Source organism: Tursiops truncatus, chromosome 11 (genome assembly GCF_011762595.2).
Source record: "Tursiops truncatus isolate mTurTru1 chromosome 11, mTurTru1.mat.Y, whole genome shotgun sequence".
NCBI lineage: Eukaryota > Metazoa > Chordata > Mammalia > Artiodactyla > Delphinidae > Tursiops > Tursiops truncatus.
This window is the reverse complement of record NC_047044.1, coordinates 4287091-4300628: the sequence shown is the minus strand read 5'-3', so window position 1 is coordinate 4300628 and position 13538 is coordinate 4287091. Positions and strand designations below refer to the sequence as shown.

The 13538-nt window shown below is 48.7% G+C and overlaps 1 protein-coding gene across 2 annotated transcripts; it reads left to right on the top strand.

Moving 5' to 3' along the window:
- Nucleotides 1-2297: 2297 nt before the first annotated feature.
- RIBC2 (RIB43A domain with coiled-coils 2) lies at nt 2298-12923 on the top strand. 2 transcript variants are annotated; one of them, XM_073789301.1, is made up of 8 exons: nt 2298-2601; nt 3402-3483; nt 6260-6604; nt 7638-7756; nt 9026-9253; nt 10222-10383; nt 11469-11635; nt 12783-12923. In XM_073789301.1, the coding sequence occupies exons 1-8, from the start codon at nt 2488-2490 to the stop codon at nt 12859-12861; spliced, it is 1296 nt and encodes a 431-aa protein (XP_073645402.1). In that variant the 5' UTR covers nt 2298-2487; the 3' UTR covers nt 12862-12923. The 2 variants fall into 2 exon arrangements, with proteins under 2 accessions (XP_073645402.1, XP_019800717.2); XM_019945158.3 differs by lacking the exon at nt 10222-10383.
- The last annotated feature ends 615 nt before the right edge of the window (nt 12924-13538 follow it).

Below are 13538 nucleotides of genomic sequence, written 5' to 3'. Positions count from 1 at the left end.
TTCGATCCCTGGTTGGGAAACTGAGATCCCACGTGCCATGTGGCGTGGCCAAAAAATTGAAAAAGTAAAAAAATTAAAAAATAAATAGATAAAAACAAACAAATGAGAACATGTCAAGTTTTGGCAGGCAGTGACAATAGAAAATTATTACAAAAAGTATGACTAACTAAATTAAAGTATAACAGGAAATGAGCATGATGGGAAATTATCAATTGGTTTAACAAATTCTATCTGAATGTGCCAGTAATTCTGTAAGATTTTTAAAAATGATGATCTACCAACAAGTGCTCAAATGAACACAAATAGAATATCATCCATTAAATCGGTCATGGATAAGTACTATATTGAGTTTGGGCCTTCATATAGCAAAAAGAATGTTAACACTTTAGGCAAAATTGAAAAATAAGTAAACCAGAAATTTCTGTTGTGGACAGATGGTATTGAAGACACTGCTGAAATGATCCACAATGGCTTTACCCGGTTCTATGCATAGTCTCTAGGATACCAGTGATTCTCTAGAGGGGAGTTGAGCTTCCAGGGCATGTGGATCTAGGGAGAGCAAGAGGATTTGTACAGGCATTTTCACAATCACGTTAAGATATGTTGTTAATCACAAAAAGTATTTTTAAATTAGGAAAAGAAATAATATTATTTTGAAACTCGTTTGGCACTAGGTTAAACAAGTTCAAAGCACCATTTTCACAGGATCTTGAATGGTAATGGGCATATAGTTCAAGTGGACTAAACGATGTTCAAGAGTCTGCGCAGATACTCATTCCAAGTATTGCACTGTTTGGAGTTGCAAAATGTAACTGAGCAACCCTTCACATAATCACCAGTTAAAAGGTGAAAATCCCCTGGTGGTGGGCTCAGCAACTTCCCAATAAAAGAGTGGAGAAGATTAGTTAGGGTAACAGTGCAGGAGTGATTCCAGTAATTATTTTTTCAATGTTTTCTGATAACAGAATAAAATGAAAATGAGGAAATATATTACACAGAAGAGGCAAGGAAATCTTCAAATACGTGAATGCATCTAAGCTCAGGTATTCTTTCGCATATACTAAGTGCAAAAGAAAACCTTCAACAGCAGCTGTTTTATAAGGCGACAGAAATTTCACAATAGTTTCACAGTAATTATATTCCAGATTTGGTGTGCGGGGAAAGCACACCTTCAAGTGTCCTATTCATGTCTGTCAAATAAATTGATTTACTGAGGCTAAGAAAGGAAAGCTGGGCTAAGAGAGCCAAACTGGAGACTCCAGGTTTCAGAAGGCTCTCAAGGTCACGATCCTTTTAGGCCCTACTCCACCTGCCCTGCTCATTACCCCAGTTTCCCATCATGGAGCCAAAGGGAGCCTGGCCAGGCCCCAACTCCAGTTCAGACTCTGCCCCTTACTGGGCAACCTTGGAAACTCATCTGGCCCCTCTGAACCTCAGTTTTCTCCACTGTAAAATGGGGATCATAGCCATTTGTGAGGATTAAACAAAAAAAAGCGGGGCCAGGAACTCAGGAATAAGCTCAACAAACGCGGCCATTTCCACAATATTCCTGCGAAGCTTCCTTGGATCCAAATGGTTGTTCGGGCTCCTCGGAACCAATGACTTCCTCCCGATCTCGCTCCCACTTAATCTTTTTGGATGAGAAAGGGAAGGGGATGGAAAGGTGACCAAAGCTGAGGGCCGAAGAAGCCCACGGGGGGGGGGGGGCAGGGCGGGGGTAGGAGAGGAGGGTCCAGGGTGGAGCCTCTCGGGCGGGGGGTAGGGCGGGGGTCTGGCCCCTGGGGGTGTTGTCGGAGGGCCGGGGGTCCGGGGCCGAGGGCTAGTGTCAACCTAGGGTGGACGGCAAGCAACTCCCTGCCACCTCCAACCCGCCCTGGGCAGAGTCTGAGGGTCGCCTCCCACCCCATCCCCCGTCCCCGGGGTGGATAGCGAGGGTCGAGCCCGAGTCCAGGCCGCGAGGCCACCCTCACGTCCCCTCAGGCGGGAAGAGGCCCGGACGACCGCGGCAGGTGGGGACGTTCTAGGTCCCAAGTTACCGGAGCCGTTGGGGCCAATGATGCAGGTGAACCTCCTGAAGGGGCCTATAACCTGGCGGCCCCGCCACGACTTAAAGTTCTCCACAAGCAGCACCTCCAAACGGCCCATGGCTGCGCCCTCCGCGCCTCTGCCGCGTCCTCACACGCCGGCCAGAAAAGAGCGGGAAGGGCCTTGCGCCGTCTCGCGAGAGGAAAACGAGAACACGAGCGAGCCCTGCGCTGTTTCTTAGCAACCGGAGTTGTTTTTGTTTCCGAGGAAACTGGGTCTCCTCGCCTCTGGCGCGGTGGGAGAAGGCCGGACTGAGAACCTCTGAAGCAGGCTCAGATCCCACCAGCCCAATCTCCTAGGGAGCCAGGCTCGCTTGGCTTGAGCTTGTTTTATGTTTGTTGTCTTTTCTTTTAATCTCGCATGTTTTAAAAACCTCTTAGAATTTCTTGGCGATTCACAGTCATGGAGGTAGCGCAGCTCAAGGACCTGGAGGAGAACTTCGGCCTGGCCAAAAGGAGATATGAGGAGCTGCGCAGGCAGAAACGGATCTTCAATGCCAGGAACAGGATCATCGGGGTGAGACCCTCCGGCCCGGAAGGGAAAGGGGCCGGGAGGGAATGTGGAGGAGCGGCTGGGGGCGAGCGAGGCGGGCGGCGGGAAACAAGAGGTGATGAACCCTTGGAATGAAACTTTTGATCCAGGCACAGCTGCAGACGGCTCCAGGCTTTGTCGGGAAGATTTGTTCCATGTATTAACTTTGCTGAGGATGGAGGAGACCTTAACAGACCAAATAATGCTCCCTGTCCCTTGTCAGACAGGCAAATTGAGTCCTGCAGCGGGGAGAGAGCTTGCCTGGAGTTAACGGCCAAAGACTGGAACGTGATTCTCCTCTCTCTGAGCCGGATTTTCTACATTGCCAGGAATTCCCTCCAGTCCGTTCATTTGACAAATGCCAGTGGAGTTCCTATTTTGTGGCAAGCCTGAGCTGGGCCCAGGAGATGAGGAGCAAGGGAATACTTGACCTTGCAGAGTTCATAGCCCAGAGTGGAGGAGGCAGGCATTAAAATGGTCACATTATAATGCAGTGGAGTCAGTGCTGTGAAGGAGGCGAGCAAAGGCTGCCAGGGAGCACCAACTGGGGCTGGGAGAGGAAATCAGAGAGGACTCCCCAGAGGAGGTGATGCCTAAACAGTGTTCTGAGGATGAGGATCTATTGACTGAGAAGGGGAGAAGGAAGCTCTAGGGAAATTTAAGACAGGCTGAAGAACCAGCTATACGCAAAAGCATCCGGGTATGACAAGATTTGACTTACAGTAGGATTGTTATCAACTGAATCAAATTATCTGGCTCTAATTCCCTTTGTTTTCCTTTCCCAGGGAGACACAGAAGCCTGGGATGTTCAGGTTTGTGACCAGAAGATAAAAGAAGCAACTGAAAAAGCTAGACAGGAAGCCTTTGGTGAGCATTCCCTGAATGGCCATCTAGCGGTTCAGGGCTGTGTGCCTTTCGACCCCAGTTCACATTTCCTCACATATGTAAAAACTTGCAATTTTCATGCTCTTCCTCTTTTTAAAACTTCACAATTTCTTGTGCTCAATTAGCTTAATGCACTGATGCTTCCTCACTTAAAAGAAAAACAGCTATTGAATTCTATGTGAGCTGTAGGAAATATATTGTGAGGATAAATGTATGTTTTTCTCTGTTTTCTTAAAAAACTGGGTATGAAAAACTTTAAACACACACATTTTCTGCCAAAAAGTTCAAGACCTTCTACCGGGGACAGCTGTTTACAGTAGACAACACACACTTCTGAGCTCATACCCCCGAGCTGACTCAGAACCAGATATGGTTCAAATAATAGTATTCTGGCTCTTAGATCAAATACTCAAATAGTATTCCTTTTCCCCCATCATGTCTAGCAATTTCTTTTAAAGCACTGTAAAGATTTTTTAAATAGAAAAAAGCAGGGTACAAAATTGTATATACAGTGGGTTATCAATTAAGTTTAAATACATATATAAATATATATGTTTTAAAATACATAAAAATATGCTTAGAAAAAGACAGAAAGGAAATATACCAAAATGTCAGCAGTGGTAAAGTTGGAGTGATGGCATGATGAGTGAAATTGATTTTCTTCTTTATACTGTTTCATATTTTCTAAACCTTTTACCTTTTAAAATTCTAGCTTAAAGTAATTCAAACCTGTGATAAACCATAATGGAAAAGAATATGAAAAAGAATATATGTATGTATAACTAATCACTTTACTATATAGCAGAGGCTAACACAACATTGTAAGTCAACTATACTTCAATAAATTTTTTGTTTAAAAAAGTAATTCAAACGTACAAAAATGACGTGACAGACATATACATACCCACCACCAGACAAGATATGAACATTTTGCCAAACTGGATTTAGATATCTTAAGCATGCTTTTTGAAAATTAAATGTTATACAGACATAGCTAAAGCTCTCCCCCACCTTACCATTTTCCTCTTCTTCCCTTCTCAGAGGTGTGATCATTCCCATGCATGTTTCTGTACTTGTACTATTTAGGTATGTACATCCATGACAATGTAAAATTTGTGTGTTTTAAAATTTTACATAAATGATGTTATATTGAATGTATCCTTTTGCAACATTTAAAAAATTCAACAGTCTATTTTTGGAATTTATAGGTGATCTACATACAGAATATTCATTTTAATTGCTTTATGATATTTTGTCATATGAATTTTAACCACAATTTCTTTATTCCTCTACTGGTGGCTGATTTAGATTTTTTCCAGTTTTTTAATGACTGTCCTGCATTATGTCCCAATGTTCATGTCCCTGGTGTACCTAGAAATGGAATTGATAGGTCATAGTATATGTATGTTTTCAGTTTTACAGGATGTTGGCAAATTGCTTTCCAAAGTTATAAAAGTGTACCAAGTTACACTCCCACAAGCAGTAAACGAGAAATCGTTGTTTCCCCACATCCTTACTAATACCTGCTATTATTTGCATTGGAAATGTTTCTCCAATTCATTGGATGTTTCCCATCTTGTAAGGTTGATGATCTTTTCACAAGTTTATTGATCATTCAGGTTTCTTTATATTGATTTGCCTTTTCCTCTCCTTGGCCCCCTTTTTGGTTAGGCTGTTTATTGTTTTTTTTTTTAAGTTGATTTGTAGGTGCTTTTTAAATATTCAGAATACTAATCCTTTAATGGTTGTGTTAAGTTTTTGGAAGGTTGGATTACTTTTAGAATCACTAAAAATCACTTTTTAAGTGGATTTGATCTTGGAGAGGCAGCAGTGAGTGGTGGCGTGAAGCAAGATCTTAATTCCCTGTCCTGGAATTGAACCTGGGGAGCTTGGATGAAAAGCAGGAATCCTAGTCACCACACCCCCTAGCTCTTGCCTCCAGTGAAAAATGCATTTCTCACGGAGGCAAAAACTGTAAAAACAGTTACAAAGTTTATTATTAGAGACACAGCACAACAAGTGGGAGAGCATACAGAGAAACAGTTTGCTTAGTTAAGACAGAAGCAGGGCAGAGATGCACACGGGGAGAGAAAGGGTGTGGGTGTCCCCCCTAATGAGGAGGGGCCCAGTAAAGAGGTGGTGACGTCATTCATATAGGGCAGTTCTTCCAGGTCTGTTTACCTTTGGCCAATCATCTGGCTTCTTTTTCCACACGTGACCTGCCCTAGGACCCTCCCCAACATGCGTGCGCAAATTTTTTTGCAAGATGGTATTTCAGCCCAGAGGCCTATGGGACGGCCTTAGCATCACCTGTTATGGAGTGGTGCCCCCTCCTTTTTTGACCCCCAAGGAGCCTTTCTGCACATGTGCAATGTCTCCCTTGCCCCAAGGATGGGAAATATGTGACCTTTTGATCCTTTACCCAAACAAGGGTTAGCCCCTCTCTGTTCCTGCCACTGACTGTTATCTTCGGGCGTCCTCAGGAGACAAAGCCTGGCTATTTACCTCGTTTCTGTTGTTACTTCCATTTCGGAGAGCAAACAGGAGGCTGATTTTAAATGTCTAACCTGGAGCCCATCTATGTCCTAATGCAAACAGGAGACTAGTTGTTAGTGTCCGGCCCAAAGCCCACTTTCTCCTGCTCCATGAAATGTACACGGGAGGCCAGCTGTAAAGGCCTAGCTTGGGACCCATCTATCTCCTGCCTCAGATTCAAATTTATGTCTTTCCTCTGAATCGTAAGCTGTATCTCTTCTAGCTGCTGAAATGAGGCAAAATGACAAGATCGCATGCATATCAGAAGACCGGGAAAGGAGAGATAGGAAAAATCTCTGTAAAGCTATCAGTGATTTCCAACAGAGCTTTCAGAAGCCAGAAACTCGCCGTGAATTTGACCTCTCCGACCCCCTAGCCCTTAAGAAAGATCTTCCAGCCCGGCAGTCAGATAATGATGCTCGGAATACAGTATCAGGAATGCAGAAATTCATGGGAGAGGATTTAAACTTCTATCAGAGGAAGAAATTCCAAGAGGAACAAAACAGGGAATGGTCCTTGCAACAGCAAAGGGAATGGAAGATGGCCCGCGCCAACCAGAAATGCGCAGGTAATGGAACAAAAAAGACAAATGGGTCTCAATACTTCCTTCAACAAAACAATCCCCCCCCTTTTTTTTTTTCTTGTTTCATTTTGTCTTTTAAGTCTCACTAATATGTTACTTTGGCCACGTGGCCAAAGAAAGAAACATGAGAACCCAGGTTCCAGGATTTAAGCATCTTCAGCCACGTGCTCATCACGCAGGAAACACCTTCTGAGCTTGTGCTCTGTCCGGGCCCCAGTGGGATGCTGGAGTTCAGGGTAACTCAGCATCGCTCCCGGCCCTCAGTGTGTGGGCAAGACATAGGTCCAGCCTATATCAGTTCGTGTCCAGTAAGAAACTCTGATCATCCCCTGAACCTGACCGTCCACCTCCATCAATGGGAGCTCTGTTCCTCTAGTTGCCCAGGCCCAAACCCAAGTCATCTTGACTCCTTCCTTTCCCTCAAATGCCACACGCAGTCCAGCAGCAAGTCATCCCAAATTCCAACCACCTTCACCATGTCCTCCACTACCACTCTGGACTAAGCAGTCAGCATCTCCCAACTGGATCACTGCAATAACCTCTAACTGGTCTCCCTGCTTCTGCCCTAGTCTCTCTATAGTCTTTTCTCAACCCAGCAGCCAGAATGATCCCATTAAAAGTTAAGCTGGATCCTTTGCTCAAAACCAATACCTTCTCATTTTACTCAATAAAAACCAAATTTATTTCAAGGACCAACAAGTCTGACCTTACCTCCTGCGATGCTGCCCTCTAAACCCCTCTCCCCTGGTTCCACGGCAGACATTACCAATCCACAGCAGACATTACCAATCCACAGCAGACATTACCAGGCCACAGTGGTGATTGCTAACACTGCCAGGCACCCATCTAAGAGCTTTACTTGAATTGACTCATGTCAATCTCCCACAGCCTTCCGATACACCCCCTTTCTTTGGATGGGGCCGTGATGAGAAACAGTTACTCCGCAGGGTGCTCTGCACATCTCGGAAGGATCTCCGGGCAGGCACGCAAGGTTTGATTGCGTTTTGCTTCCTTCCAGAGGATCTCTACCTGAATACAAGGCTGCAGTTTGACGAAACAGCCAAGCATTTACAGAATCTGGAAAGCACCACCAGAAGGGCGGTTTGTACAGCTGTGAAAGAATTCAACAAGAACCAGGTGTATACCCCAGGCTCTGTCTGGAGGGGAAGACAAACACACAGCCACCTCCCCGGCGTGCCCCAGCCTCCTTGACTCATCAATGATAGCAATTCTTTTTTTTTTTTTTTTTGTGGTACGCGGGCCTCTCACTGTTGTGGCCTCTCCCGTTGCGGAGCACAGGCTCCGGACGCGCAGGCTCAGCGGCCATGGCTCACGGGCCCAGCCGCTCCGCGGCATGTGGGATCTTCCCAGACCGGGGCACGAACCCGCGTCCCCTGCATCGGCAGGCGGACTCCCAACCACTGCGCCACCAGGGAAGCCCAGCAATTCTTTTTAATCCCTGCAACAATCGGCTGCTCTTATTAGTCACTGTGTTCAACAACCCTTTCAGAGGGGCGTGATTAACCCAATTTAATCGATAAAGAAACGGGCTCAGAGTGGGGAACTGACTTTCTTTGGGATGCCTAAGTACTAATCTGAGTTGCTTTGGCAGATTCAAATACTGGACTTCCAAAGACCGCAAGTCCAGTATTCAAATCCCAGCCTGTCCAGCTGCAAGGCGTGGGCTTACGTAACGTAGTTCAGCTGGCCTTGTGAGCACCTGCTGTGTGTGGGCACCTCAAAAAGTGCCCTGTCCATTCATTACTAAAGAGAACTGGTAACACTGACAAATGTCTCTCAATCCGTCTCTTGACTTTACGGAGAAATAACTGCAGCCCAGAGAGGGGAGGTGACTTGCTCCAGGTCACACAGCCAGGGCCCGTTCCCTCCACCCATCATCCTCATGTGAATAGGGATTTGGCCAGGAATTTATTTGTCCCTGGGGCTGAGGTTGCAGGCAGTGGGAGCACCTTTTAGAAATCACCACTGCTGTGAATCACTTGGTTGGCTGTTCTTTGTGGCCCGCCGCCGTCCAAGGGTGACCAGGACCACACGGAGGGGTACACAGCCCTGTCCTGGGGTGGGTGAGGCCAAGCCCAGGGGAGATGGCAGCCTAACAGGGGGAGGCAGCTCCCTGCTTTGGCAAATCACTGCAGACAAAGACGTGCAGCAGTTATGCACACGACCAACAGGTAGTGGTTCCCTGAGCCCAGTCCACTCACCCAGCATCTCCCAGGCAGCTGGGGGTCTGAGGGCCTCCCCACATCCATGCCTGACAAGCGCCCCCATCCCCGGTGCCCTTGAGCACATTCTTCCTTCAAGGGCCCCAAGTGAGACTTGTCAGCCCGTGCCTCAGTCCCACCGGGGTCACTCAGAGCATCTCCCTTAATATCTTGCCCTGAGCAGGCCTTGGAGTCAGCGGAAAAGAAAATCCGACAGAAAAAACAGGACCAAGAGGACAACCTGGCCGAGATCTCCAACCTGCTGCGTGGGGACCTGCTCTCGGAAAACCCCCAGCAGGCAGCCAGCTCCTTCGGGCCCCATCGCGTGGTCCCCAACCGCTGGAAGGGCATGAGCCGGGAGCAGCTGGAGCACATCCGCCTGGTTCAGAAACAGCAAGTCCAGGAGAAGCTGGTGCCTGTCCCCCGCAAGCCCTCAGATGGGGCCCTGTGCTCCCCGCCACCTTCCTCAAGCATCTAGTTATAGCTACTGTCACGCTCGGCCCTAGAAGCTGCCCTCAAGGAGTCTGTGTTCTAGTGAGAGGAGGACAAGTGCTAGGGAGGGCAGGAGGCTGGGGAAGGGGCTGAGATTGCTGGGCGTGAGGAGGGTCATCAGGGGACCAATGGCTCTGGAACAAAGGGCTGAAGGTGCAGAGGGAGCCTTGCACGTGTCTGCGGAAAGGACGATCAGGCGGGGTGAAGAGCAAGGGCAAAGGCCTTGAGGAAGGGCCGTCTTGACGTGTTCAGAGAAGGAGGCATCTGGTGGCTGGAGTGGAGGGAGGGGAGAGGGTGGGATGAGGTCCAAGAGGCGGAGGGTTGAGGGCCTGGCAGGTCACTGGGGAAGACTTTGCCTTTTTTGTGACCGAAATGGGGAGCTCTGGCGGGTTCTGAGCAGAGGAGAGACAGGATCTCACAGTTGATCCCTCCCGCCGCTGTGTTGAAGGTGGACTTAGGGGGATAAGGCAGGAAGGAGAGAGATCACTGGGGAGGCTGATGGTCGAGGTCAGAGATGGTGCTGGCTGAGGCCAGGGCGCTGGCAGCAGTGGTGCTGAGAAGTGGTCGGATTCTGGATGTATTTGGAAGTTAGAGCCAACAGAATTGGCTGAAGGGTTTGGCATGGCATATGAGAGACAGAGGAGTTAAGGATTACTCCAGGCATCCTGGCCTGAGCAACGAGAAGGAAGGAGTTGGCACTTACAGAGATGGGAAGATGGTGGTAGGAACAAGTCCAGGAGGGAAGTTCATGGGAGAATGGAAATCACAAGCACAATTTTGGATATGTTGTGTGCAATGTTCTTTAGATATCTATGTCTGCTAGGATTCAGCTGAAAATCCCAAATAACACCATCTTAAAGAAAATAGAACTTTATCTCTTGCATGTAGACTAAATCCTTAAGAAAACAGCCCAGGGCTGGTATGGCAGCTCCACGACCATTGACTAAAGTTCTGCCATCCTCATCACCTGGTTCCCACCTCTTAGTGCAAGATGGCTGCTTGAGCTCCAGTCATCATATGCATATTCCAGCTGGCAGGAAGAAGGAAGGGGTAAGAGCGCTAAGGACACTTCCTAGAAGTTTCACAAGACATTTCGTCGGACAACTCAGTCACTAGGTTGCCCCAAACTATAAAGAAGAAATGTAGTATTTATTCCAGGCAGTGAAGTGCTGGTGATTCTTTTATTAAGAAAGAAGGAAAAATGGCTACTGGTGGACAAGTTATATTTTCTGACACAACTTCCAAGTAAAGTCCAGCAGGCAGCTGGATGTAGAGTCTGGGGCTCAGAATGAGATCTGGGCTGGAGACATAAACAGGAAGTCATCACTGCACTGAGAGTATTTAAAGCAGCGAACCTGGAGATCACAAAGGGAGTGAGCGTAGACAGAGGGACCCTCCCCTCCCACCCCCATCATTTATAAAGAGCAAAGCGGCCTGAAAGGGAGCAGCCAGAGAGGTAGGAGGGATGCAAGCAATGGTGAATTCAGAGGGAGCGTGGGAACCCCTGGGTCAAACGCCACTGGCGGGCTGCCGACTGGATGCCGGACCCAGCACTGGGCAGTCACCTCTTTGGTGGAGGGGTGGCAGCCTGTCTAATGGGCTGGAGAGAGAACAGGCAGGAGGGCCAGGAGACAGCAAGTGCAGACGATACTTTCAAGGCACTCTGCTGTAAAGAGCACAGAGAAATTCACCCCCAAGATCCTGAGCCATTGTCCCTGTGGCAATGGCTGTGGCATCAGCACATTCTAGAAGTGACCAGAGGACCCCAGTGACCAGCCAGGTGGTGCCACTGCCCACTGGTAGCATCCCAGATGCAGAGGACCTGACACCCGTGGGCCCTGCTTATGGAGCCCTGGGCCGGGAACCACTGTTGGAACTGAGACTCTGCTGTCCCTTCAGGCTCAGAGGACCAGCCAAGGCCTCCCAAGAGGGGGAATCAGCTGGGCCACCAGCATGATGACAGGTGGGGGGGGGGGGGTCTCCTCTGATTTCCGGCATGACGTTGCTCACCTACCTGCCCCCTTCTGGGCCTCAGTTTCTCCATCTGTAAAATGAAAGGCTGGCTCCTCGAGACAATCCCCTTGGGGCTCTTGTGCTGGGGACAGGCGGTGGTGAGTCACCTCTCCTCTCTCCAGAGGCTCCAGGAAGAAGAGCGCCAGCGAGACATGGATTGGGACCGGCAGAGGGTCCAGCGGGCTCGCACCGCCTTGCTGCTTGAGCGACAGCAGCAGTGCCAACGGCGTGGCCTGCGCAGAGCCCTGGACTGCAACAACCTCAGCCTGGCCAAGGAGCAGCTTTTGCAGTCAGTGCCAGGCGGGGGCCTGGGCGGGAGCGGGGAGATGGGGGTACGGGTGGGGAGGGCAGGCAGAGGGGGCTGGGATCAGGTTAGGGTCAAGGGGGGCAGGTGGGAGTTGGGGGCATCATTGAGGGAATCAGGCTCGGGGAAGGCGGGGGTAGGCGCTGGCCGTGCAGGGCCCATAGAGTAGGCACCGTCCTTTCCTGGACCCCTGGCTCACCCTCCTTGAATCCTTCCCACCCAAGGGCTCAGGACCCTTGGGGTGTATTTCACCAGAGGCCCTGTAGCAGCAGTGGTTGGGGCTATAGCATAGCCTCCTGGTAAAGAGAAGGGGAAGAAGGACTCAGAGCTAAGAAGCCAGAAATTAAGTGCGAGGAAACCATTGGTCCCCGCGCAGACCAGGGATTGAGATTCCTTTGTGCCCTCAACCTGTAAACACCCCTCCTTGGACGGTCCTCACCTGGGCACTGGCGGACCCCAGCAGGCTCGGACATGGGAGCTGGTGATGGAGTACACGGAGGCCACCAGGAGTCCCAGGGGAGGGCACCGGGTGGGCTTCCGGGAGGAGGCTGCTTGGCTCAGACGTGGGGGAGGACAGTGCCAGCTGCCCACTGCAGGGAGGGCTCTCCGGGGAGAGGAAGGGGCTCCTGGGCACAAGTCTGGAGCCTCTTCTTCATTTCAGAAAGGCCCCAGGGGTAGTTCAGAGTTCCAGCTACAGAAGATGTCAAATGCAGATCAGTAGGTGAATTTGTCACTAAAAAAAACCCAACCCATTATTTATTTACTTATTTATCTATCTATTCATCAAGCTCTGGCTTGAACTCGGAGGGGATCCACCAGTATTTTTTCCAATGTCTGTTTATCGGTGGGTCCATCATTGGGGGCCTAAATAAGGAGAATTAAGAGAGAATCTCACAGAAATCAAATGGGGTGAGCAAATGTCTTAACAATCATGGAATTCTAAGCTATCCCCACATTTCACGTGCGCAGGTCGCTAAACTAATCAGCAGTGATGCAATGCCCCCTTCCTCCCCCTTTAGCTCGTAGGGCTGGAATGCACTCTGTATCCTGGGGTTAACACACCAGTTAAACAGTAGAATGTTTAGGAAGTCAGGCATTTGCTGATTTCTTTTTCTCCTTGTTTTATTATCAGGAAAAAATATATGAAGGAAATCTGTACAAATCATCTCACAGAAGCTTATTTCGCACAATTCAATACAAGAAGTCGATAATGAAAAAGGCACCTTCTTTCCCTCTGAATCGTTTACCTATAAAGGGCAGTAACCTTGAAGAGTCCCATGTGTTAAAAAAAAAAAAAAAAAAAGGCGCTCTTTGGTCCATAAGTACTGTTGAACTTAATTTTTCCACCGTACACAAAACTTGATTAAACCCCTTCCTGTATTTCTATGAGGAGCATTAGTGTCCGTTCAACTCAGCTCAGACTATTTCTAGAGCAGCTCTGGTGCTGTAGATACCAGCTGTAGATACCAGATACCAGGAAGAAAGCCTGCGTATTAGACGCTAGGTTCAGCTGGTGCAATCGCCGATACTCACGGGCATCATTTTAACTGCTTCACGTGGAAGTAACAAATTTGGTTCTCACGGCAGCCCGGGGTGGGTATTTTTATTACTCGCATTCTCCAGGTGAAGAGCCTGAGCTATAGACACGTTAAGTGACTTGCCCAAGGTCACGCTGACGGGACGTGGTGGACCTGGGGTTGAACCCAGGGTGTCTGGCTCTCAACCACTTCTCTCTCCTGGCTCCCGGTAACACGACCCAAAACACGAGTGGCCAAAATGGCACAAGTTTATTTCCTCCTCTCGTCAGAGCCCCAGCTGAGCAGTGCTCCCTCATTGCTCTGCCATCTAGCATCCTGCGGTCCCGGAACGCTGTTCCAGCTCCCACCAA

Coding starts and splice junctions, on each gene's coding strand:
- RIBC2 (XM_073789301.1), top strand. CDS start 2,488: ATGGAGGTAGCGCAGCTCAAGGACCTGGAGGAGAACTTCGGCCTGGCC. Junction 3,484..6,259: donor AGCTAGACAGGAAGCCTTTG/GTGAGCATTCCC, acceptor TATCTCTTCTAG/CTGCTGAAATGAGGCAAAAT. Junction 11,636..12,782: donor GCCAAGGAGCAGCTTTTGCA/GTCAGTGCCAGG, acceptor TTTTATTATCAG/GAAAAAATATATGAAGGAAA.